At 42.5% G+C, this 26,559-nt stretch overlaps 1 protein-coding gene across 2 annotated transcripts in view; it reads left to right on the top strand.

The window, feature by feature from the left end:
* The window catches only part of wscd2 (WSC domain containing 2), a 41,507-nt gene extending 15,273 nt beyond the window's left edge, over nt 1-26,234 (top strand). For both annotated transcript variants that reach the window (XM_063489276.1, XM_063489277.1), the window contains 8 exons: nt 7,598-8,502; nt 11,783-11,897; nt 13,828-14,012; nt 16,892-17,013; nt 17,084-17,258; nt 21,441-21,605; nt 21,706-21,906; nt 24,679-26,234. In XM_063489276.1, coding sequence (XP_063345346.1) covers nt 8,115-8,502; nt 11,783-11,897; nt 13,828-14,012; nt 16,892-17,013; nt 17,084-17,258; nt 21,441-21,605; nt 21,706-21,906; nt 24,679-25,031 — 1,704 coding nt within the window. In that variant the 5' untranslated portion in view covers nt 7,598-8,114 and the 3' untranslated portion in view covers nt 25,032-26,234. The remainder of the gene's footprint in view (nt 1-7,597; nt 8,503-11,782; nt 11,898-13,827; nt 14,013-16,891; nt 17,014-17,083; nt 17,259-21,440; nt 21,606-21,705; nt 21,907-24,678) is intronic.
* Nucleotides 26,235-26,559: the final 325 nt, after the last annotated feature.

The following is a 26,559-nucleotide window of genomic DNA, read 5'->3' as shown; positions in this document are numbered from 1 at the left end:
TTTATCCGGGGCCGGGTCGTGGGGGTGTGATCCTCTGAAGTTGGAACACACCCTCCGGTCCCCCTTCTTAAAAATGGGGACCACCACCCTGGTCTGCCAGTCCAGGTGTACTGCCCCTGATCTCCACGCAACATTGTAGAGGCGTGTCAGCCATGACAGCCCTACAACGTCCAGAGCCTTCAGGAACTCGGGGCAGACCTCATCCACACCAGGGGCTCTGCCACCAAGGAGTTGTTTAACTGCCTCAGTGACCTCGCCCCCAGAAATTGGCGGGTCATCCTCCTCATCCCCAGACTCTGCTTCCTCCTCGGAAGACGTGTCAGTGGGATTAAGGAGGTCCTTGAAGTATTCCTTCCACCGCTCGACAATTTTCTCAGTCAAAGTCAGCACGCTCCGCCAGCACTATACACAGTGCAGGTAGAGCACCGCTTTCCCCTCCTGAGACGCCTGACGGTTTGCCAGAATCTCTTCGAGGCAGTCCGAAAGTCTTTTTCCATGGCCTCTCCGAACTCCTCCCACACCCGAGTTTTTGCTTCAGCCACTGCCCGAGCTGCATTCCGCTTGGCCTGTCGATACCTGTCAGCTGCCTCCAAAGTCCCACAGGATAACCAAGCCCGATAGGACTCCTTCTTCAGCCTGGTGGCTCCCTTCACCTCTGGTGTCCACCATTTAGTTCGGAGGTTACCACCACAACAGGCACCAACCACCTTGCAGCCGCAGCTCAATGCAGCAGCTTCGGCAATGGAGATGCTGAACATGGTCCATTCGGACTCAATGTCCCCAGTCTTCCTCGGAATGCTGCTGAAGCTCTGCCAGAGGTGTGCGTTGAAGATCTCGCAGACTGGGGCCTCTGCTAGGCGTTCCCAGCACACCCTCACTACGCGTTTAGGTGCACCGGGTCTGTCCAGCGTCCTCCCCCGCCACCTGATCCAACTCACCACCAGGTGGTGATCAGTTGACAGCTCAGCCCCTCTCTTTACCTGAGTGTCCAGAACATATGGTCAGAGGTCTGGTGATACGATTACAAAATCAATCATCGACCTGCAGCCTAGAGCGTCCTGGTGCCACGTGAACTTATGGACACTGTTATGTTTGAACATGGTGTTCGTTATGGCCAAACTGTGCTTTGCAGAGAAGTCCAATAACAAAACACAGCTCGGGTTCAGATCAGGGAGGCCGTTCCTCCCAATCACTCCCCTCCAGGTCTCGCTGTCGTTACCCACGTGAGCATTGAAGTCTCCCAGTAGGACAACAGAGTCTCCAGGTGGAGCACCTTCCAGCACCCCACCCAGGGACTCTAAGAAGGCTGGGTACTCTGAACTGCCACTCGGCGCATAAGCGCAGATGACAGTCAGGACCCGTTCCCCGTTCCCCGTTCCCCGACCCTAAGGCCCAGGGAACAAACCCTCTCATCCACCGGGAAGAACCCAAACATACAGGCAGCAAGCCGAGGGGATATTAGAATACCCACCCCAGCCCGCTGCCTCTCACCAGGGGCAACTCCAGACTGAGACAGAGTCCAGCCCCTCTCCAGGAGACTGGTTCCAGAGCCCAGGCCATGCGTAGAGGTGAGCCCGACTATATCTAGCCAGTACCTCTCAACGTCACGCACTAACTCAGGCTCCTTCTCCACCAGAGAGGTGACATTCCATGTCCCAATTGCCAGTCTTGGTAGCCAGGGATCAGTCCGCCAGGGCCTCCCCTCCTGGCTGCCGCCCGGCACACAATGCACCCGACTCCTACGGCACCTCCTGCGGGTGGTGGACCTGCGGGAGGATGGGCCCATGTCCCTTTTTCGGGCTGTGCCTGGCCGCGCCCCATGGACCAAGGCCCTGCCACCAGACGCTCACCCTCGGGCACCCTCCCCGGGCCTGGCTCCAGGGCGGGGCCCCGGTAACCCTATCCCGGGCAGGGTAAACTGTTCCCTAGATGTTTTCCTCATAAGGGTCTTCTGAATCGCTGTTTGTCTGGTCCCTCACCCAGGACCTATTTGCCATGGGAGACCCTTCCAGGGGGCAAAAGCCCCCGGACAACATAGCCCCTGGGATCCCTGGGACACACAAACCCCTCCACCACGATAAGGTAGCGATTCACGGAGTTTTAAATCCTATATGGTGCTATTCCATATGTTGACAATATTTGTAAATATTTGACAAATAAATCATTGAGTTGACCTTGAACTTTGGTGGATGAAAGCCAAATATTTGTGGATTATTAATCTGCTATCATCATTTATTTACACACATGCTGATTACGTCAGCCTGAAATATGCTCTCAATAATAAAAATGGTAGTGCTGGTCCTCTTGTAAACTTTGTATCCTCTTAAAACTTGGCTAACATATGCGTCGTGTCATCATTATTTCTGTCACGTAAACCTCTGCTGAACCTTACGGTCTGTGTTTACATTCATACACTGATCTGCTGCACATCATGGAACTTCTATAACTCAATTCAGAGCTTTTATCACAGTGTTTAAGTTACATGTTACAGCGTGTCCGAAGGTTTATTGCTCAAGCCTAAAATGAAGTTAAACAGATAATTCTGAAAAAGTCTAAACACACAAAATCTAACAGCTTACGTTATTTGCTTTTAAGCAGGCCATCATCCCAAGTCAGTTTTAACACACTTTTAATCACACGTACTCAAATTCTGTCATACTTTTATCAGATAGTTCACATTTTTAAAAATATCCAGACATACAGAGGTTCTAGACAGACGAGCCAATAATAAACAGCATGCATTACAAGGCAGCGCTGATAGTGGAGCCTTATATTTAGAAACTTTATCACAGGATATGTTAAGTGATACTTTGAGGTGTCAGGAGCCTGCTGGATGTGATGGTTCCTAGTTATGTTGTTGGATTTGGGAGAAAGTTTAAAATTGAACCATTCGTAATAAAGCGTTTGTGAGCAGAGTGCTTTACTTCATGTGATTTGTCGCCGTGCGGTGATTCTTGCATCTTTGCTGATGAGTTTCCTTGTGAGTGGCCACCACTAATGAAGTGTATTGGGCATTAAGCCAATCACTAATGTGAACACACAGTGAGATAAACACAGTTTTAATTAAAATGGCTTACAACAAGATGGGAAGCCAAAACTGTAGCACATACCACAGCAGCTTTTGCCAAACGCTAAAGGAAGAAAACTGCTTTGGCAGTGTAATCCTGTTGTTACTCGACACAGTCATGTTCACACTCCAGTTTTCAGGGGTCATGCGCTCCTAAGAGTTGCCATCTGTGCTGAGCGAGCCACTTGAATCTCTTCTGCAGATCAGCAAAACTTTGGCGGTGGTTTATTTGAGCTTTCTCAGTTTTTACATGTGATGGATCTTTTTCTAGACTGCAGATGTCTTCCATAAAGTTCTCATTGAAAAACACCTAGAACCAACGTTGAAATAAACACATTTACACACTGTATGCTAAAGAGGAGCTCTCAATAACTCCTCTGCTTTGACATTTCATTCAGACCTGCAATAAGGCAACTTTGCAGCCGGGTGAATGGAAGAATCTGCGTGTAAAAACAAACATGCTTAGTAATGTCACCGGGGGAGGAATGCGATCTTTAGTTTGATGTGATTTGACAGTCATAGCTAATGCGCACTGGCAGGCCAAACACACCAGGAGAGCGGAAGGACGGGCCCCAGGGTGAGGGGAGGGTCAGGGCTGCTGCCGCTATCATTGTTAACCCCTCTGCTGCTAAAGGAAAGAAGACGTCCCACAGAACGGCTCTTTCACAGGATGGGACTCGAAGTTGTACAAACAGGGACAAAGAGGGCATTAGAAGAAACCTCAAATGAATTCCCCTCCCAGTAATGCTGGCACCAGAGTCCTGATAACCTCTTCTTCCTGCCACTGTTGATATTGCTAGTTTCCATCACAACAGTGTGTGTTTCCCTCGTGTGCAAACGCATTGTTAATGACTGTCCTTGCTTTTTATTTCCCCCCACTGCGGACCAAACACAACCTCGCTTTACCAAACACTTGTTTTCCGGTATTTTTCCCATTTAAAAACTGTGGGAGGATATCATAGCTGATTCCGTACAGCTGATTTGACTTGGGATTTCACGAACTGGTGAAAAGAACGAAAGCAAAGCAAATTGGCGACCTGGAGAGGATCTGCAGAGTCATGTAACATAACTGGATATTTTTTCTGCCTCTGTCATGACAAAGTATAACACGTCTAAAAACCAAATCTACTAAAGATCACATCTTGTTGGTTGCGAAAAAAACTTTTCTCTTCCTGTCCTAAATCAGACCAGTTATGCAAAATCAAGTATTGCATAACCACACTAATAGAGCCTTTTTCCTGCTGGTATCATCTCTGTCGCAGCATGGTTGTTTTTACGAGTGCATAAAGTATTCTAACAATGTGGAGAGGCGGTTGCTCGGCTTATGGTCAGTTTAACATGTGGGCGGTGTTTTTTTATAGCTGTGAATGTGCATTTATTCAGTACATTTTACAACAATAAACTGTTTATGGACAATATTTGAATCTCTCATCAGGAACATGAAAATTGATGCTGAGCTGAGAGGATGAAAAGACTCTCAAACCCAATCTGTGCACTTCAGGTGATCAGCATCAGCATTTAACAACCTGCAAACAAAGGCAGAGTAGAGCACAGATATTTTATGACTGATTTCTTCCCATCGCTCTTTTTCTGAAGCCACCACTTGTCCATGCTAGTTGACAGTTGTCTGTGTCTTGACTGTAGAGGTGAAACGCTCATTCCTCTCCTTGCCCAACGAGTCCCATAGGAAGAATATTTATGGATTGACTTGTGGCGGTGTTTGCCTGCAGCAAAAGCAAAGCTGGCCGTCCGCCTGCTTGTCGAAGATTAACTTTGACGTTTCCGTCCTGAAATCCTCTCTGATTAAATATTTGCTGGCTCATTTAATATGAATGTGAATTAATGGTCAGTCAGTGAGTTTGTGCCCACTCCACTGGAGTAATATCGGTGATTTGGCAAAAAAAAAGACCTCCACAGCTCCTCCTGTCTCTTGTCTGTCTGCATTTCCTTTTTCTTTGTGTGTCTGTTTTATTTAATTCTATTCTCCTATTTTCTCCCAGAAGAAAGGATGCGATTAACTGAGCTGCAAAGTACGGTGGGATCATACTTGGGGTCAGGGAGGTTAGCCAGTGTTATTTGGTCAGTCAGACCTTCACTTTTGTCTGAAATATCTCAGCAAATATTTATAATCTGACTCATTTTGTAAAGATTTTGCATCCAAATAGTGATCCTTTGACTTTTCCTGTGAAAAATTGAATATTTTACCATAAAAAAATCCACACAGACATATATTATATTAACATTAACTTGTGCTGGAACTGACAGAGTTAGAGGCACAGTAAAGTGTGTACCTGCCTGTTTTTTAAACATGGGACTCATGCATCTGCAGCATGCATCCACACTTTTGTTACTGTCGCTGGAACCTGCAAATTAACCACAAGTAGAGCTCAGTTTCACTTTGGTAACTGGGGGAGGGGGACCATGAATTATTAACAGCAGTAATTATCCTTTGTGTGTGGTACTGTCGTGTTCATGAGAGGGAGAGTGATTAGATGTCACATGTGTCCGTTTGCTCTCATAAATCCATTTACTATATGATTCAGAAGAGAACGCTGATTTTAAGCTGTGGCAAACGTAACAGCCCCACTCAAACCCCCCGTGGCCTTCAAGCAGCCTGATCTCAGGAAGGACCGGTGCACATTATTAGATTTGTGTTTTTGTCTTCGGTGAGGTAGGGGTAGTAAGCATGATGTAATACGCAGTTTGATTTTCAACCGCATAACCCTGGCTTCGACATGATTCAGCGTCTCCTGGGCAAACAGTTTTCGGTTTGAAACAAACACCAGCTTGTTTAACAGTCGCCGAGTCGTCCAGGAATATCTTTTCTCCATCAACCGGGAGCGAAACACTGACGCAGGAATGATAAATTATCATGGCTACAATGTGGAGTTGGAGTGCAGGAGTCACTTTTCAACAGTGTTTATACAGCTGTTGGAGGAATTATCATACTGTGTAACTGCATTATTGTGGAAAAGAGGTTGTTTCGTGGGAATGAAAGGATGACATTTCAGACCCGTTTAAAGGAAGAGTTTATTATCGTACTTGTTTTCTAAGGGGATGGAAAAATTAACAGGCAGAAGCAGGCGTTTTTGTTTGTGTACAGATCAAACAATAAAGATGTTAATTAAGTTACAGACAAAGGAAATTAATGCATTTCCCCCAAATGTCAAACAGTTACTTAAATCTCTTGTGAATTTGTTTGTTCATACTCTGAAGTCTCAGCGACTTGGCACCATCAGAGATTTACTTCTGAGATGTTATTTTTCTGACATTTAGTGAAGCTCCATTGTTTGTTTTTGTGTCCTCGTAAAGCTGACGTGAACATGACTGCAACATCTCAGAACGTCTCGTGTTTTTATCTGTGGAAGAGAGATCTGATCCTAAAAATGAACAAAATACACAATAATCAAGATGCGGAGAGACATCGGTAATGGAAGCCATCCTTACATCCAGTCTTTAAACCGAGGCAAAGTTTTGAGAGACGTCAAACAGGATGAGGGCCGTCTTTGTGTCAGGCTGAAGCACATGAATGTAATCTTTTTCTCCTTGAGGGTCCCAGAGTCTTCTTAGACTACCGAGAGGAAAAGAAGAAGGGGAAGTGGGGGGGACTGCGGTGCCATTGAGGTTTCAGGTGACAAGTCTTCTGCAGATTTGTCCTGAGGCAGACAGACAGAAAAGTCACATGGGTGAGTGTCCCCTCAAATGTTCTGGAAAATTCCCTGACCTTGAGGAGTGTTGCGTTACACCATCCGACTGTAGCCTCTGGGGCTCGTCCCAGAACAGAGACTCCTTTGAGAGAAGCTGCAGAGAGTTTGGAAAGTCGGGATACAGCCATCCCGAAACACACACAACCAAAATGGAGCAATCAGTAAATCTTAAACAGAATCATGAAAGCATGTGTTTTATGGATGACCACGCTTAATCTTCCAGATTTTTAACCTCTGCATTCTTTAAAAGATGCTTTTTTTGCTCTTTTTCTGTCATCTACACAAATGTCTTTAATTCCCACAAACTCCCACAGACAATAGATCTCAAAGAAAATGCTGCGGGGTAGAGCTTTGTTTTATTTTTTCCTGTCCTTTCTGCTTAGCTTAATTTATTAAAGATAATAAAGCACTCTGAGGCTCGTAGAGTTAATTTTTTATGACTGTTTGGCGCAACGGTTAAAAACAGAGTCGTTTCCAAGATACGTAATTGCTTTGAATCCTGTTATTTAATTTTCTGTGCTTGTCTTTGTTCCATCTGGTATTTCTGTTTGCTGTGAGTTTGACAGAAGAATGAAGATCGCTTGCATTGCATAACAAAGTTGGACTGCATGGACCAACAGTATTGTAAAGGAAATGCTTCAGTGTTTGGCTTCTGTGTCTTTTCTCGGATTGATTTGTAGCTTTTCAAGAAGTTTTAGATCTGCCTTCTTTATCCTTTTGTAACCTGCACATGTTTTTTCTTCTACTCCACATGTGATGAAACTGACTCAGGTGTATGTTTATTCTCCCTGTGTGTGTGTGTGTGTGTGTGTCTTCACTGCAGATGGTGAGTCACGCCCTTTCTCTCCCGGATCATCTCAGTGAATAGCCGGCCGCACAGAGCTGAAAGGATCTCAGCTCAGCTGGTAAATAAAACCCTCTTCCCTCCGCACAGTGTGGGAGAAAGTGCCACTGCGGTGCTGGTGTGGCATCTTTGTAGGCTGATAACTGAAGTGAAAGCAGCGTTTGAGCGATCATCTTTCACCTGGAGCCACTCACCTTTCAGGACGTGGCCCCAGAGCCGGCTGTCAGGGCAGGACTGTCAGTGGGAGCAGAAAGAGATTCTCACAACCGGCAGAGCAGCACAGATGCAAGCAGCCTTCCTTATGAGACTGGAGATTTATCCACAAGGGAAAAGACATGTTATTTTTTGGGTGACCTTCATGCAGGTCTAAGACTTTTTCATTGACTTTTATCTTTGCTTTAGCTGGTGCCCAGTGGGGCTGTGTGTGGTGTTGACTCTTCATCTTTATGATTTTTCACCACTGGGCGAGTGTGTCTGAGTGGCTGGGAGAGCCAGCATGGCCAAGCCTCTGCTGAAGATACAGCGCTACTTCCGCAGGAAACCTGTGCGATTCTTTTCCCTCATCCTCCTCTACCTGACCGCCGGGAGCCTCGTTTTTTTGCACGCTGGCTTTGTCGGGGACAATGGCCCCGGAGCCCGAGGAGGCCGAGACTCTCTTATAGCTTCGGAGATGGGCAGCTGGGCTTCATCGGACACTCGGGGACTTGGCCTCATGAGTAGGGTGTTTAAGGAAAAACGGAGAAGTGGACGGAGGTTTGGTCCCCCTTGGATGAAGAAAACTAGACAGGAGGGCCTTGGGATGGTGGGCAGGGGGCGAGACTACACCAGCAACTGGAACCGCGCGCTGAAAGGACGCAATGCCAAAGACCTGGATGAAGGAAGAGGTGGGTGAAAACCGCTGTTGCAGTTGTGCACTTTTTTTTTAGCTGGGGAGTTTTCCAAATAAACCATCTGAGCCACAACCTTTAGTTTCTTTTACATCTCAAAGCAAGTTAGCAAATGTCTCAAATGTTTGTTTATATATAAATCTTTTAACCAGTTTTAAACAATATGGTTCAGTGGTTAGTCCTGTCCAGGGTGAACGCCGAGTCATGCATTATGTCAGCTGGGAGAAGCTCCATTTGTCATATATCTTATGCTGTTATCGCACTTTTCATTTAACTGCTTCATTTTTAACTCTTTTCAATATGTTGCAAGAGAAAAATGCAAAATTGGCAACATAGTATAAGGCATATAATATTTAAAATATAAATGCAGTGCACTTTTTGAATTTTGCTCCTTTGACATATGAAAAAGTCTAAAAGAAAATACTATAAAATTATAACATACCCACATGCAGATCGTGAGGGCTTTTTCAGGTGATTTTTCATTTTACCAGAATGAATGACTCTTCAGCTGCTGAGAGAAGAGCAAAATATTTCAGCAGTGGTACAAATGCTGAACTTTTTATTGCAGGCCGATTCATAATGGAAGCCCACTGGCATACTCACAAGCTGCTTTTGTCCCACTTTGTGCTAAAATGAAACAGATCCCAAAAATTACAAACTGCTGCATCTTAATGACTCGACGCTACTAGCTGTAATTGGTCATGTGGGAGATCTCCTCAGAGTGGAGTGAGATGATAATTATAATTATGTCTTTTCTCCGGAATAAATCCTTTAAGGATCTCCTCGTCTCTGTGCTTCAGCTGTAGCTCCTTCACATGTTCTGCACATGCTCACATTTTGACTGATATGACAACAACCAAACGATTAGACGATTGTGGGATTAACCCCTTTATCTGGCTCATGTGCACAATCCCGTCTTAAAAGGTTTACATGTAAACTCAGTGCCAGCTTATTAAATCATAATGTGTTATGGAAACACCGGTGTAAGGCTGGGATGTGTCTACCCGCAGCTGACATCTCTGAGCTTGAACAGGACAAAGATCCGTGTTGCTGCTGACTTTTAAAATGAAACATGGATAAATTTGCTCCTGGCTCTGTTTTCTCTTCCTCCTCTCTGATTTTCGTATCGTGTCTATCACTTTCTTTGCTCTTGGATGAAGCACAAACATTTGAAAACGAAGTCAACAGTTCATATTTCTGCCATATGTATTTTTTAAGTAAAAATACAGGTGAAATGTGAAGAAGCTTTACTCTCTCTGTGGCATGTTTTCAGCATCTTTGCCTCAATTACACTTCACAGCTCATCTCGTGTTACTACACTTTTGAACTCTTATTTAAATAAAAGGAATCGATATGGCAGTGAAAAGGTTTGTTAATGGAAAAATAAAGCACCTTTATGATGGAAATGCACAGTAGACTTGGAAATTAGAGGGTTAAGTCTCCTCAGAGTCAAGTGGAATTAAAGTTCAACTACCTGCTGTACAGGTGGGAACTTTTTTTTACCTTTTATTTTGTATTTCAAAATATTATTCCCTTTGTGTTAAACCTGTAAAGCAGATTAATTGTCAGGTGATTTTTTGAGTGGTGCTTAAAAAAGAAATAATATTCCTGTATCGTTCAGTCAGCGAGAAACCCTCAGTTCGGCTGTGATAATCATCTGCTTCACGCTCTGGCAGGGAGATAACTTCACTGGGAATGAGCACATGCTATCTGGCTGTTTCTATTTAATCATCTATAAAATCCTAAAATAGACACTTGAAAAAAGAGTAAATAAACAGACAGATTTTGTTTAAACTACCTTTTAGTGATGTTGGTTCCTGTTTTTTTTTCTCCAGAGAAGCTGTACAGGCAGGTGGGAGAGCTAAACTGCCATAAATATGAAACATAAGTGTGAGGGACTGCTGCTCCATCTGTGTTATGTGTGCTATGACAACAGCAGAGTTCCCTCCTGATTTTTAACTCTGGGAAAGACTCCCAACATCTGTAAGCGTGAAGCGGGTCATAATCCCTGAGTCACAGCACAGTAACCTGCTGTGAATTCAAATTTAGACTATAAAACAATGCACAAACGGTAATAACCTTTTTTTTAGCCCCCTCTGCATTCAGAGGGAGCAAAGCAAACATGTTTACAAGCCACCCCACGCCTCCACCCCCACACCGCCCTTTTCTGAAACTCTAACCTCACGGGATTGCAGCCGAACGTGATGATAGAGTAATTAATAACTTCAAAGCTATCGTTTGCGCTTGTGCATCCAGCTCCACTCATTAATATGTAGTGTTTAAGAGCCTTTTGTCTTCCAAAGGTGGCTGTGTTTGGGTTAAGAGTTTTTCTCCCCTTCTCTTTTTACTCCAAATGTAATAATTCACCTTGGCTCCAAATTTAATTTGAAGGGAATATTGCGATAAGATGCAGACCACGGCGCATAAGCACATTTTTGCTGTGTGGGCCAATTGCACAGATGTATGCTGCACAAATAGACAACAGGAGTAGGCTGGAGAAAGGATATACTCGGAGCACTATGGAAAATGTGATTCACCAGCTACAATGAGGTCATTTCAGAAGATTGAAAACAATAATTGTATCAGTTGCGTCTGCCGTTTCATCCTTTACCTTCATGTAATGCGAAGCAGAAGTGCGCTATTCAAAACAAGAGATGCTGTTTCATCAAATCTGCATTTCCCTCCATCAAAAAGCAGATTATTTTCCAGCTCAACAATAGGTAGATTACCGTCCGCTGCAGTGCACAGCATGCTGCTCAAATGCAGGCCTGTAGACCAGCACAATTAAGATAATGCAGGGGACTCTATGCTTTTTCCCATTTAGTTATTAACAGAGGTTTAAAGGGGTAATGGCAGAGCACAGATGGTGAGAGGTTTGCTGGTAGGGCCTGTGTAGCCCGGTTAAACATGAAAACGTTGTTCTAATGAGAGGCAAGAAGCTGTTAGAGGGTCATTGTATGCCTCTGCAGAGGTTCACTAGAGCCCAGCCCCCACACACTTCTGAAAAATGCAGAGAGATGACTGCCACTACAGTTACAGGCCACTAGAAGGGGATATCTGTCTTTATAAATAAATAAAGCTTCTGCCCCAGTTTGGACTCCTATGTACGATGTCACCACAGCGTGACGCTGTGTGTGAGGACTCTAATGTGGATAAAATTCACCTCTGACACTTCTGACAAAGGGTTTTCTGTATGAGCTCTATGAGGTTATGTACATATGCTAAAGTTATGTTTTCTCTGCACACACGACTAACTGTGTTTTCTTTCCTTTTTCAGCAAAGTACATCGGCTGCTACATTGATGACACTCAGAAAAGAGCTCTGAGAGGAGTTTCCTTTTTTGACTACAAAAAAATGACTGTATTTCGTTGCCAGGACAACTGTGCAGAAAGGTATGACAGTAGCAAACAACAAAAAAACTCATCCATTAGGCAAGTTAACCTTCTTTTTTTTGCTGTCTTTTGATTCCTACTGAGAAATTAAAAAAAAAAAACCTCCACTACGAAAGAGCTGAAGGGGAGATTAAAAACCTGCAGGAGATTAAAAACCTGCAGGAGATCAAAAGGTACTTTCCCATCGTAACTGAGCTAAAAAAGCAAAAAAATAAACAAATGAAAGAGAGAAAAGCTCACGAGGAAAGATGCACAGTAGACCAAGCAAGATGACCTCGAGGCCCATTTGTGGCTGCACACAGGCTCCCAATCGTATCACATTTTTATATCACATATAACAAATCCTTCACAGTTTTTGAGTTCCAAAGTTCATTCTTGACTCAACGTGACAGAATACGTTTGCTGATGGTGTGAAAATGTTTGAAAATGCTCTTGGAATAGGCTAAAGTATGAGCTAATGCTCCACCACAGACCACATGATATTTTAGGCATCCAAGTCCTCCCAACTTCGAATCTGCAGTTTCAAAAATTCCCTTTTTCTATTTAATTGTGGTCATGGCACACAAACAACTTGCTTTTTTTTTTTTTTTCGTTTCTGTGGAAGAACTTAACTGGACTGCCCCTTCCTCGGCCTCCGTTCAGCTATGGCCACATTAATCTGTTACTGCGGCCCAGGGCAAAATGAGCTAACCGGACCATTAACCTCCCTGTTTGTGTACGTGAATAGTTTTCCTGCGCTTGAGTAGAACATTGAACACAACGTACAAAAAGAAATGACACAAGCGACGTGATAAAGACTTTAAAACTAGATTTTGACACGGCCTCTTCAGGCCTCTAAGATTATGCAGTGCTCAGCTTTTACTGTGTTTTAGTTCTGCATATTATAAAGAAATGTGATTGGTGTTTTGTTGAAACACTGAACTGCGGTTTTGAGTCACGCTGGCGTTGGTTTATAATTAAAGCCCGTTCATTAAAAAACAAACAAAACAAAACAAAAAGCCTCAGGTCATTTATTAAATTACATTTGCATTTATATCATGTTTTATAAGGTAAAAAAACATCAGTCGGTCTGTTATAATGTAAGTATTCTTTCACTGATATCCAAAAAAATTCTGTTTTGTTTTGGGGGGTTTTGCACTGCCGCAGTTTTCATGTAGTAAAAATACGTGCTCCAGTTTTCAAGCCATTCATCTCCCTGCTTCTCCTCCATTTGTTTCCTATTATCCTCTCATCCCGTCTCACTCTCTGCGATACCTCACCATCCTTCTCTCACCTCTTTTTTTTCCCTCCTCCCTCCCTGTGGAGTACCAGGGACAGCTCTATCGAATGCACTGAATTACACCCATGACTGATTCACAGAGCAGAGAATAGGAGCAGAGAGAGATGCCTGTTTTCAGCTCCTTCTCCTATTAGTTCTTGCCTCTTGCAGCCACGTTTGCTAGAGTAGCGGGTTAATAAAAGCAGACAAACAAATGTGGGGCAACACATCGTAGCGGGGAAAGGGGTTTGGGTTTGATTGACAGCCTGGGGATTTCTCCTGTGTGAGGTATGCATGTTCAATGTCTAATTGCACCTGAAAAGCCTTCTGGGAGTCAGATCCTTCATCAGGCAACAGTAAGGAGAGGAGAGTCCCTGTGTGATAAATTCTAGTATACTGCACACATTTATAATTGGCTTTGCTTAAGAGGCCTGCAAAGCACATAAGTTTTCTCGTTTTCACAGCGATGCATTATTCTTGAATAATATTTTCATGCACAAACCACATTAGTGGTTTGTTTCCATTGATTACAGCTCTCCCAGCTGCTCCAGAGGATGAACTGTATTTGCCTGTGGAGGATTAAGGAGCATAATGAAGGCTCAAAACGATCACTTAAACCTCTCTGTCTCCCTACGCTAACAATGCTAATCCTTTTTTTCCTCTTCCCTCCAGGGGATATATGTATGCAGGCCTGGAGTTTGGTGCAGAGTGCTATTGTGGTCATAAGATCCAGGCGCCCAATGCTTCAGAAAGCGAATGCAACATGGAGTGCAAAGGAGAGAAGAGCAACGTGTGCGGAGGGCCCAACAGACTGTCCATCTATAGGCTGGAGCTGAGTCAGGAGTCAGCGCGCCGCTGTAAGTCTGGCATCAGCATATCCAATAACACAACATGTCAAATGTTTACCACTGCTGATATAAATACTCTATATCAACACTGACAGGTTCACGGTCTAAAATAAATGTGAAATGAATCCTTTAAATGGAACCTTCAAAAAGTTTGATTTCATTATAAATTTGCCATAAAAATAGAATTTGATATTTGGGTCCCTTTTCTAAGATGGATCTGATTGGATATGAGTGTCCTGAGAGTCTGTACTTAGGCACAAAGATGTAATTTTGATTCAGGAGTGTAACACCCGCAGCTACTTTGAGGGAAAAGATTTGTTTTATTGCCACAGTCGGGAGCAGGCTGCTCTGTTGTGTTTACCTCTTTCCCCGGAGAGCTGCTCCACCTACACAGCCCAGCCGCCTGTGGTCTGCATCCTAAACACTGACTGCCTGCCAGTGGAAAACTTCAGTCTTGGGAGAAAGAGCTGATTATCAGGAGTTGTAATGATCTTATAGTATAGAATATGCCTGATTTTTTGATCCCCTGCTGGATCACTTACAAACTAATGAACAGTCTTTATTTCTTATGCTAGTTGCATTTTAATTGAGAATATGAACCAAACATCCAGAAAAATCTTTTCTTTGTAACAAATTCAGCAGGGTGTCTAAAAATTATTTCTCCTGCTATACCTGTTATAAAACTGTGGCTTTCTTTGTTGCTTTGTTGTGGGAACTTTTTTCTTTAAAATCTAAAAAAGTCCCGACCACATGGTGGGGTGGCTCGACTCACCCTTTCCTTTTTGCATTCACTCTTCCTTTTTCTCTTTCTTGGCTCTTGCTTCTTGGAAATACTGTGAGATCAGAGAGAGTTACCATGCAGATATGTGGTGAATATTTTCACAGCTCAACTGGTCTCTCCAGAGGTGTGCACTACAAAGCAAGATTACTGGGTTAGGGCGGTATTTCAAGCTTAAAGTCAAGGTTCTCATTGTGACGAAGGTGGCTGTACCTTGGTACATTCAGCTTTATGCTGAACAGATAACCTGGTCCACACAGGTTATGATCACAACATGCTCCAAGTCCTGAAGGAAAACATTTTATAAACGCAACCTATTAAAAATGTTGGCACAGCTGAAGGAACCTGCTAAAAGACTGCAGTACAAAAATCACCATATATAGTCACAGTTCAGTAGATCATGCATAAAATGAATACTTTTATACTCGATCCTATACCTGATTTTACTCTGCTGAAACCATGGCTGCTAAACAAAGATTAGGATTTTGACCAGTCTATGATAAATCAGAAATAATAAATAAGTGAAATAATTTCACTTTTCTGGACACACTCTAATGTAATTTCCACATTCCTGTTTTGGGGTATGGGCCACTGTAAAACCTGAACGCCCCCAGGCCTTCCTTTTGCTGTTTCATTGTTACAGCCTGTTCTTTTTCAATCTCTATCACCTGCTCTTCTCATAATGTCTCTGATTGAAGCAGGCGGCACTCAAATGATCAATTTTGAGCGGACGAAAAGTCTAATAATGCGTCCGAATCCTTCTTTTATGTGAGAAGCGGGAAGCCTGGATTAACAGAGACAGTTGATAGCAACCGTGGCGATATCCGTTATCTCTGACTGGGGGTTTTAGAAATTGTTGAGCCAGCTGACACAAAGAAAGTTTGGCTATGCTGAACCTGCTTCACAGTGCACCCCTCTGTTCCTCTGCTGTTTGTTTGTTATTATTCTCATTTCTGCTTTTAATCCTTCTATCTAACTGCTGCGCAAGCACTTCATGTTGGCATTTTCACCTCTAACCCCGATCTCTTGTCATGTGAGGGCTGCTCAGAACATCAAAGAGGAAATGGAGGAAATGTGATGTGCTGGCTGTTTTGCAAGCTTTTCCAAGTAAATCCCAGCTCTTAAAAGCTATAATAACTGAGCACAGATGCATCGTTGATGTACTCTTTGTTATTGAGACCTCATTTTCTGTGATAGCTGGATGGATTTAAAGCTGCAGCATGTTAAAACAGAGAAAGGTAACACAAACAGGATCCATGGAGAGAACGTGGCATTAAAAATGCAACTTTAAGTCAGAGAACAAGGTCGAAAATAAATAAAACATTTAACACAAACAGCACTAGAACTAATTTATAAAGGGGATATTCTCTTTTTTTAAAAGGTCTGACACCACTGATCACTAATACTTCCTGTAAAGGAAAGGAGAGAGTGCTCAATAGTCTTGTTTACTGGTAGTGACAGCATAAACTTTGAGAGGAAGGAATACCAAAGAGACGCAGCTCCATTTGCATATTTTACTTGGCTATGTCTGAGCAAGCAAGGTGTCTTCATCACACTGTCTGTCACAGTGAAAAGCAGCGCTTGTTTGGTTTCTCTCCTCTGTTATTAATTCTTAACAGTTTGTTGACAACAGAGACATTTTCGTAAGTACTCTATACTGGCGCTGCTGACAGGTTGACAGCCTGCAATAAATGTGAAATGGATGTTTAGATTTCCTTTAGCAGTGACTTAAATCTGGGTGTCACCCTTTAAAGTTGTGGTGCAGTGCGAGAAACATTTCCATCGTGAATAAAAACTAATTTATCTTTTCAGTTAGGTTCAGCAGGCTGGAAAAAAAGGTCAATAACAAATTAAAATAAGGTTAAAAAAAGACCTGCACATGAAGGAGAAGAGCAGCTTTTGTGATGCGTTGTCTTCACCAACATCAGACCACAGAGAGGATTTGAGGTTGCAAGTCATTCCAGGGACACGAGTGCTGCTGTTAGTTCAGGGTCTCAGTGCTGGTCTGCCAGTGTGATATAAGATGAGCTCATTAACAGTAAAAGAAAAAAGTGTCTCTGTGCTCTTTCGTGTTGGTAAGTGACAGTCTGGCTTGTTTTGTCTGTTTCAGATGGCAGTGCCATTTTCAAAGGGTGTTTCCACCGGCCAGACAATGTCACACTGGCTCTCCCCTTCAGCGCGGTCATCCAGAACATGTCTGTGGATAAGTGCGTGGACATGTGCACAGAGAGGGTGAGTGGATGTTGGAGATTTGTACGCTGCGCGAGTGTGTCTTCAGTGTATAATGGCTGTTGTGTTCCAGGAGAAATCGCTGGCTGTGCTCGCTGGAGATCGATGCTACTGCGGATTCCCAACGCCCCTCTTCTCCCTGCATGAGCTGGAGGACGAGGGCATGTGTCTCAATCGGTGCCAAGGGGAAGAGTTTGAAAGCTGTGGAAACGACAAGTACTTCGTCGTCTACCAGACACAGGTTCAAGGTAAATTTTAGTGTTTCCTGGCAGCAGCCCGAAAGCCACACATGTGTTGAAGCTCAAATGTTGGCCACATTCTGTTGGTGGGAAGTCAGACTCTGAGGTTTAGCACATTCAATTTAAAGTATGATAACACATGCGGTATTCAAGTGCAAAGTGTCAGCATGAGCCTGAACTTACACGTCGTGCAAAGTTTGCAAAATTATTTTGGCACTGACTGTTCAACCCTGAACTGTAGATGATTCCATGTATGACATGCATTAATCTGTGGTGGATTAAAGATGTGATCATGCAGTGAAGAAGATCATTTCAAAAATCACAGAATTTAAAAATCGACAGTTCTTCTCCTGCAGCTTTGCCACATCTGTTCTTAGCCCCTTCAACCAGACGTGCATCTCACACTCTAATATTAAGTTAGTGCTGTTTTGGGCCTAGCATGGGATTCAACTCAACTTCCTCATATTTATGTATTTACTGGCTCCACAGTTGCTTACTTTCTATGTTGACTGCATTGCTAATTATACCACTCTGTGATGTGCAATCAAAAAAAGTTGTGGTTGTCTTCCTTATCAACTTACACTGCTACATTTGGACTACTCACTGGCCTTCTAGCTTCTACTACTTGCATGTGCCTCTCATATAGACAAGATGCCAACTTCTGTGTTGAGCTGCCCAAAATTCACAATGGTGATCATCACTTGTGATGAGAATGGGATCTATAGATCAGATCCAGATCTGTCAATTGGACACAGCAGAATCCCAGCAGTGATAGGGATTAGGGCAAAACCCCTCGGAATCTAGATGCTGGTGATGGAGATGAAGATGGAGGCTTGGATGGAGCCTGGTTGCATGAAGGCATCTGGAAAGTAGAATGAAAAATCCGCAGTGATATTTAAAGTACATGGAGTAGCGGCTGATTGGCCTGAAGAAGGCAGGCAGAAAGACGATTGGACTAGACCAGTGATCTTGCAATGAGCTTGACAGTGTGGGAAAGGGGAACTGATGTAAAGCTTAAATAAGTTACCAAACACCCGAGAAGCAGACAGATGTCTGACTACAGATCTTTCTTATTAAACGTATGTGTAAGCTTCATTTAGACAAGTTCATGTTTTCAAATTTTGTAGGCAAAGTCCTGAAACTTCACTCTTGAAGCTACTACTCGTCTAAAATGACGTCTGATTGGTCGAAGTGCCTCTTGAAAACAGAGCCCAGAGGAGGTGCAGGAGTGTAGTTCCCACTTAGACTACTTGAATTACAACGTGCCAAAAGGTTATTGTGGATTTTTGTCAATTGATATGAAAACTATATCAATTATTTATCAATTATTTAATTCCTCTGCTAAGCTAATTCTGAGCTGCAGGTACATTTTGAGTACCTCCACACTATCCAAAAGCTATCAGCCCGGTTTTTAGGAAACTTCATGGAGTAGTGGGGCTAAAGGAAGAGATAATTGACTTCAGAAGCACATAAAGAGAAATGGATAAAGAGGTGGGGTTTATTTGTATAGATGTCAGCTTGGCACTCTCACATTCAGGTACAGACCAGACCACCAAGACTAATTTGGAGGAGGTGGCTTTAGTTGTACTTCCAAATGAACTCCATAGTGGTTCGTTTATGGTGGGAGCATGATCCAGCTCAGAGGCTAAGAGGTGTGTGCTGACAGTCTGAACAAACACGCCTTCTCATTGCCAAGCACACTTTGCATTCAGGGAGACTGCAGTGTGCACAGTTTTTAGCAGCTACCTGCAAACTGAACTGAGGGAAACAGATATATAAATATGAATGTTAGGAGTAAATGTGTTATCCATGCTTCTTCCCCAGACACATGTGCTCAGTAAGCAGACTGAATGTTCTGGTGTGGTTTGCAGTGACGCATTTTGGTCCGCTTGGAGAGTTCCCTGTTTGACCAGAAACCAAATATTGGGGAAAAGCTGCAGTTTTTGCAAACTCATTGATTAAAGAGCAGTGAACTAATGTTACGAGTCCTAGGACTAGTTGTACCACAGTAACAAGTGGTTGGTTGGTTATAAACATGACTTATAAACCAGTTAATATTTCAGGTATCTCACAGCATAAATCACAGCCTCAGAGTTACTTTTAAATAACTATGACTGTTCTCATTTGAGCTCACAACATCAAATGAATTACAAACTAAAAAAACCTCCAGTGTCACACTTTAAACCTTAACTCAGTCACAGCGTTAACACTATCAGCACTGTGCCATATGCCAAGGGTTCAGGGTCCCAGTATTGAAAATAAATACACGCACACATTATCGGTACATTATAAAGCTTAAAAAAGCGTTGTTTGTAACATAGCTCCTGCCTTTTTTTTCTTAAGATTCCATGGCAACAGACTAAACTAAGATAAACAGCCGTGTCCCTAAAAAGACTCATTACACCAGTGCTAAAAGGTTGTGTGTGTGTGTGTGTGTGTGTGTGTGTGTGTGTGTGTGTGTGTGTGTGTGTGTGTGTGTGTGTGTGTGTGTGTGTGTGTGTGTGTGTGTATGGTTTCCTGGTGTACTAACCTGAAAAACACACAGGAATGAAGGCATGAACCACTCATTCATATGGAGTGGGCAGGGTCCCTACCTTAGGAAACTCAGATGCAATACACCAAAGCACTTTGGCTCCAATTTAATTAGTTTCTCTCTCCATTTCTGTCATGAAGTAAAAATAATAACCTTCTGTTTGCACAACAGGTATAATTATCCCACTGTGGCTCCCTTTTTCCTAATACTGACATATTTTGCTTGTTATGAGCTGGAAAAACTAAAAATAAATACAGAGCTTAAAACCACAACATGTGAACAATTTCGGGAATAAACAAAAACAAAAATGTCTCAGCATTTTGTGTGCGCACAAACAGGATGCAAGTGTGAAAACACCTGAGTGTGTTCGTGCAGTTTAAGCAGGAGCAGAGGGCACTAAGGAAAAAAAATGGCTGTGACATTATTGTCTGGAGTTTGCAGACATGCACACGAACAGCAAAGGGACGTGTCACATATGAGGAAGTCACACTTCTGAGTTCTTCTGCGTGACCCCCCCCCCCCCCCCCCCCCCCCCACACACACACACACACACGCGCGCACGCACTAAATTCTTATTTTCGTGCCATTATGCACGCTCGATGTTGCAAATCATCCCAACATTATTTATAACTTTACATTTTTATTTGTTTTATTTCCTTTTTTGTAAATGTGCACATTTTTAAATAGTTTGTGCTCTTTAAAAGTTTACTTAAAACAATATCATCATGAGTGTTTCTTGGATTTGACTGTAAAGTCTTGGGTTCCAGACACATGCAAGCTGTTTTTCTTGTTATTCCAAATATTGTTATGAAGCTCAAAAATCCAGAATAGGTCTGTCTTCAGTCCAGGCATTGTTGTAGGCAGTGTTTCCTTAATGCAGTGGACAGATGTGGCTTGGATCAGCAGAGTCACATTGCAGTAAACAGAAATGGAGGTTGCTGTGAACAAACACAGCAAAACAAAAATCAGCTGCTGTGGGAAATGAACTTCATGTGATCATTCTTGGCAAGCTGAACCCAGAAAAGGGAACCTGTCAGAGGTCTGAATGTGTTAGCTTTAAATCTGGTTTCAGTTGGAAAAACCGATTGTTTACCACACCACATGGTTTTGGCCCGATGCTACACCCTACTAGGGAAGACAATAGTGCTGTGAAGCTGAGATGTTGTTGTCTGGTTTGTGACCACTTGCAGTCAGTTGCTTTGTTCACAGAGTGTCTGAGGGAGACTGCAGTCGGTCTGGAGCATGAATATTTGGAGACAGGTTGCATCCTGTTGCAAGTTGCAAGGAGATTGCAAGATGCTAGTCATTACACTAGCATGACTGAGACATACACAAATAATTCAAACCCTAATTATTACTAAATTAAACACAAATTTTGTATATCTAAAAGGTGTAATAGTCTGGATGGAAACAGACAGGTCAACTTGAGTTGTTGGGAGACTGTTTGAAGTTATTAGGTGACATTTTGTGGAGAAGAATATAATAAAACAAGCCCGCCTTGACATTTCTTCTTTCTATAATAATCATCCAAAGTTGAAACTTAATAATTCTGTGTCTGTTATTACAAAACTGTGTAAATACGCAGGAACTGACTGATTTTCAGTATTAATTTTAAACTTTGAGGTTCATTTAATCGGCTGATCTTTGTCCACTGTCAGATAATCGGTGCATGGACCGGCACTTCCTTCCCACTCGTGCTAAGCAGCTGGTGGCCCTCGCCAGTTTCCCTGGAGCTGGCAACACCTGGGCTCGCCACCTTATAGAGCTCGCCACTGGCTTCTACAGCGGCAGCTATTACTTTGATGGCTCCCTGTACAATAAAGGTAGGCCTCGACATGTTTTTGACACGATTCACAGACGCTCAGCCATGAATGCACCACTGTGGATGCTATAAAGTCACTCTGGGCTGTTGCTGTTTCACAGGATTTAAAGGGGAGCGCGACCACTGGCGGAGTGGGAGGACAATATGCATTAAGACACATGAGAGCGGCAGGAAAGAAATCGAAGCCTTCGACTCCAGCATCCTCATGATACGAAACCCCTACAAAGCCTTGATGGCAGAATTTAACCGGAAATATGGTGGACATATTGGATTTGCTTCCCAGGCCCACTGGAGAGGGAAAGGTAAGCTGCTGAAATCTCTGGATCAGTGAATATTAGGTTGCACAGAAGTCTCTCTGTCATCGTACTATGAAGAAAATGAAAACGAAAGACTTCATTAAACTGAGGCACTGAGGGCATATTTCATTTTTTGTACTGATAACATGAGGTTGTGGTGAACAAAGTTTGAGTAAAGCTCCACAGTAAGTAGAAACTGAAACACTGCAAAATGAGAGAAAAACAAAAGAACTGGGAAACTGAGGAAATGCAGTCAAACTCTGGCCTTTTTTAGCGGTTTGACCTGCACCAGTGTGGCTGAGCGCAACATTTTGTCTTTTGAAAATCATTTACACCATTTAGCCACAGCCTCAGCAGTCAGATAAATTAGAAATGTTTATGACAAGTCTGATTCAGATCTTCATTCTAGGTTTAAATTAGGAAATGTATGTATACTTGTACGCACACTTTGTTTCCTTTTTTATGCTGTTAGCTGCAGATGTTATCAGTCAGAAAACGAATATGTATTTTAAATACACAGTTAAAAAAGCTGTTGATATGTCTTCCACCCAGGGTGCAGGGTGAGTCACAGTTTAGTCATGTTTAATTCCTCTTTTGTCCACTTGATGCTTAAAATAATGGATTAAGTTCATTTTTCATTAATAACTATGTCTAAAATATAGGTGACAGCTTGCTAAGATGTCTTTATATTTCAGGCAAACTTTGCTCTTCCTATTGCATTCTTCGTGTCTTAGTAACCGTGGCGACCGCTTTTGTCTTGTCCCTGTATCGTCTGTCTGACTTTATGCGAGGTTTCATCGATTTTTTTTCCCAGAGGCTGGAGAGTTGCCGACCCAGCAGTTGTCTCTCTTTGTGGAAACATCAGCACATTTGGCCTGCCATTTCCAATGAGTGTTTATTCCCTCTGTTGTTTGGAAAATGATGCGGTGACATCACTAAAGAGAAAGACTTTCTGACAGCTGCCACTTCGAATAGATGGAGAGCGGGTCAGCGTGACATTGTGCGCAGGGCCCCACATGTACGATTTGATGCATTCACCTCCGCAGAGGGAGACTGTGGGGCACAGATGATGTTACAGACACTGATGCCTTCCAGCGTGGCCCCATAATGTCAGCTCAGGGGCAAGTGCAACTTATTTTGGAGGTCATGCCATTTTAGAAAGCACAGTGAGTTATTTTCCAGTGTTATCGCCTAGATTTAGCGGCTATACAGATGCCTTTTTTTGGGGTAATCTGTCAAAAAGATACTGTCTGTGTCTTCACTGTGAAATGAGCAGAACAGGATTTTGGAGAAAAAGTTAAAATACTTTGATGTTTTTTATTTTAACTTCTGTTTTTGCGGCTTCTTGGCCTTTCTGCACTGCTGGTTGTGTTTTGGGGTGAAATTTCTGATATTCTGTCCACTCTGGCACTAAAGTTGCCTCTATTATTGGTTTCTGAGACATTGCGAACTCAGCAGACTTCAAACTTTATCGACACCCTCTCCCAGCAGTAAAGATTTGTCCTTATGCAGCACAGCTCCTGCCAGCTCCCACTTTTTATGGGCCACTAGATTATGAATGAGTCAAAGCTGAAAGAAAAGGTTTTCTCACAGCAGCTCTGCAGTTTGAATGACAACCAAAAATGTCCGGACATTTCAGAAATTACTTAATGTGCCCTCCCTGCCTCTGAAGTTGAATGACATCAGTGTTTTGCTAACACAGCTCTCACTTCCTCTTAACTCTGAGCCCACGCTGACACTTTGACTTTTTTTTTACCAAAGTTCATTTTACCAAGAACTTAAATTTTATTAGAACAGACAAAACGCACATGCACTTAGCAATATCTCTTTGACAATTATGACTTAATAACCTTTGGTAACTGCTTCTTCGTCTAACCTGAAATCTCAAAGTGCAAATTTTCTGGTGTTAATGGAGACGACGTCAAAAATGAGTGGATTAGTAGATTTTTGCAGGCATTTTTCGTATGTCTCAGTTCTGTTATTTCTTTTTTATTATCTTTCTTTCACTTACGCTTTTGGTTTACAATTGTTTCATTAACATTGTCATGCAAAAGTCTTGAGCCACCCTTTCTGGTGTTTTTTGAAGTGCTCTTGAGCACTTTGAAGTGGCTTTCTGAAGGTCTTTCAAGGTTTTGCTTTGGAAATTGGCTGCCTCGTCACTTATTTTTAATTGCAGTCTGCTATAGCAGTGCTTTTTTTGTATGTTGACCTATGAGTCATTCAAGCACAAAGGCAACAACTCAAAGGATGAACCAGTGTGTCAACACATAACAGACAAACTTAGCAAAGAACCAATTTTAAATTGTATCTTTAGGCACTTTGTACTAGCATGCTGACACAAAAATGCATACGTTGTTCCCATTTTTTTATTTGAATCTATGAAAAATGCCAAACATAACACAGTTAATTAGGATAAAATAGTATTTTTGCAAGAGCAAAAAGCTATTAGCCAAAACTTGGCATATCGCAGCATGGTGTGCCGTGTGTCTTTTAAAAACAGAAAAATGAAGAAAATGGAGAAGTGGAGGACAAAAGAAGTGTGAGGCCTAAAAAAACTACAGCATATAAACAATATCTGAAAGTCATTTTCTTAAAGATCTAAAAAATCTAACAAAGACCTGACACAGGACGCCAGAGGTGATCCATCTGCTGTTCACAGGGTGGCTGTAGATGTTCTTCCTGCTGTATTTCAGTCTGTACTGTAAAATGCCTTTTAACTTGTGCACTGGTACCCAAAACCCTCATTTATTTATGTTCTGTGGCCTCTTTGTCCTGCAGAGTGGCCCGAGTTTGTCAAGAACTATGCCCCTTGGTGGGCGTCCCACACGCTGGACTGGCTGCATTATGGGAGGAACGTCCACGTGGTCCACTTTGAGGATCTGAAGAGGGACCTGTTCACCAAGCTCAAAGGAATGGTCGAGTTTCTGGGTTTGAAGGTTTCTGAGGATCGCCTGCTCTGCGTCGAGGGCCAGAAGGACGGGAACTTCAAGCGGTCGGGGCTACGTAAGCTCGAGTACGACCCGTATACTCCTGAAATGCGTTCAAACATCAATGAACTGATCAGAACAGTAGATGCTGCTTTGAAGAAAAGAAACATGTCTGGGGTTCCAGAGGAATATATGCCAAGATGATAAATGTGAAGACCTCTGTTTTCCTTTTTATTTCGTTAGTTTTCCTTTTTATTTCTGCACATCTTTTAGAATTTCATGAGATAAATAGATTTTTTATTGTGTTAGATGTCTGTTAAGTCATGTAGGCGGACACCTATTTCATTTTTTCAGTCATCGTTTTCTTTTTTAAACTAAACTAAATCAGCTTCATGCATTCATAGAGTAGACGTGACAGTTTTAATGGGCAAGGTTTGTGTTTCTCTCATTTGCTGAATGAAAAGCACTCCTTATCCTGCTCTATGCACATGTGCTGTGTAGGCATGTGCACATGCCTTAACACAAAGAAGCTACAGTAGCTGTGACTACAGAGGGGCTCATCTGACTGTGCTGACAAAAGATACGATACAACACTGCAAAGTGTGCTCAGTGAGCTTATTTTGTGCAAAAGAAAAGTCAAAACATTAATTTTCCTGCTGCTATTACAGTTACAGAACTATTTTATATAAGAAGCTCACTGAAAGCTGTATCTCTTTGTTAGGGGGGAAAATGCAATATGCAGGGTATAACTACCTGATGGTGATGATACTGTGTGTTTCCAAGATTTTGTAAGGTGTTTAATTCACTGTATGTACGAGAAATCAGAAGGTTATTCAAGAAGCTGAGTTATCCCTTTCGAAGAGACTGACTCGAGGAGAGAAGAGGATTAATGTCTGCGGCATTTATTTATCTCCCGTGAGCAGCGCACACGTTGATTCATTTGGCTGTGAATATGTTTTCTTAACACTGGACTCGATGCAGAAATCCAAAAAGCACTTCGGTGTGCAACACCTTCCCCAAAGATCACTGAGGAATTAGGCATTACACTCGTGTAATAGACTGGATTTTACCTTAGAAGTAGTGACTGTTGTAGAGGTTTATTTATGAGAGCTAATCGTACTGAATGTGAAAACTGTCTTTTTTCTTTTCTTTTTTTTACTGCTTTGTTGTAAGAAAAGCTTTGAAACAGTTAAAGCTCGTAATCATTTTCCTATTCCTTGTTGAAAAAAAAAAAAAACTCCAGCAAACCTTTCTGCAGCACGTCTTAAAACGGTACTCGATCTCCTCTGACGCTTAAACACAAACAAATATACAGATTGATAAATCCAGGAATAAAAAAACAACAACAGCACCGGTGATTGAGAGCCAGACAGCATTAACTGACTTCCATTTTCAGTATAATAAAAATATATTTTTATAGTGTATGCTGACACGTTCAAAATATTTGTATTGCAACAGGCAAACGGGAGAGGTTTTTTCTATTTTTAACACATGCTTTAAACTTTATTGGCTCTTTGCATTTATTGACAAGCCGGCACTTATTGAACAGGTGTCACATTTGAATGTATTTTCTATGGAATGAATGTAATGTAATATGGCCCAATAAATGAGTGAATCCAAGGAGTGACTCATGACTGAATTTTTAGAAATCTGCTACGATCTGTAGTAGTCTTAAACATTTTTATTAACATATCACATACCATACCACAATAGTGATCTGCCTGTGACTACG

The sequence above is a fragment of the Pelmatolapia mariae genome, linkage group LG12, assembly GCF_036321145.2.
Source record: "Pelmatolapia mariae isolate MD_Pm_ZW linkage group LG12, Pm_UMD_F_2, whole genome shotgun sequence".
Lineage (NCBI taxonomy): Eukaryota > Metazoa > Chordata > Actinopteri > Cichliformes > Cichlidae > Pelmatolapia > Pelmatolapia mariae.
The sequence above is the reverse complement of the archived record's forward strand: the minus strand, read 5'-3'. Positions and strand labels throughout refer to the sequence as shown.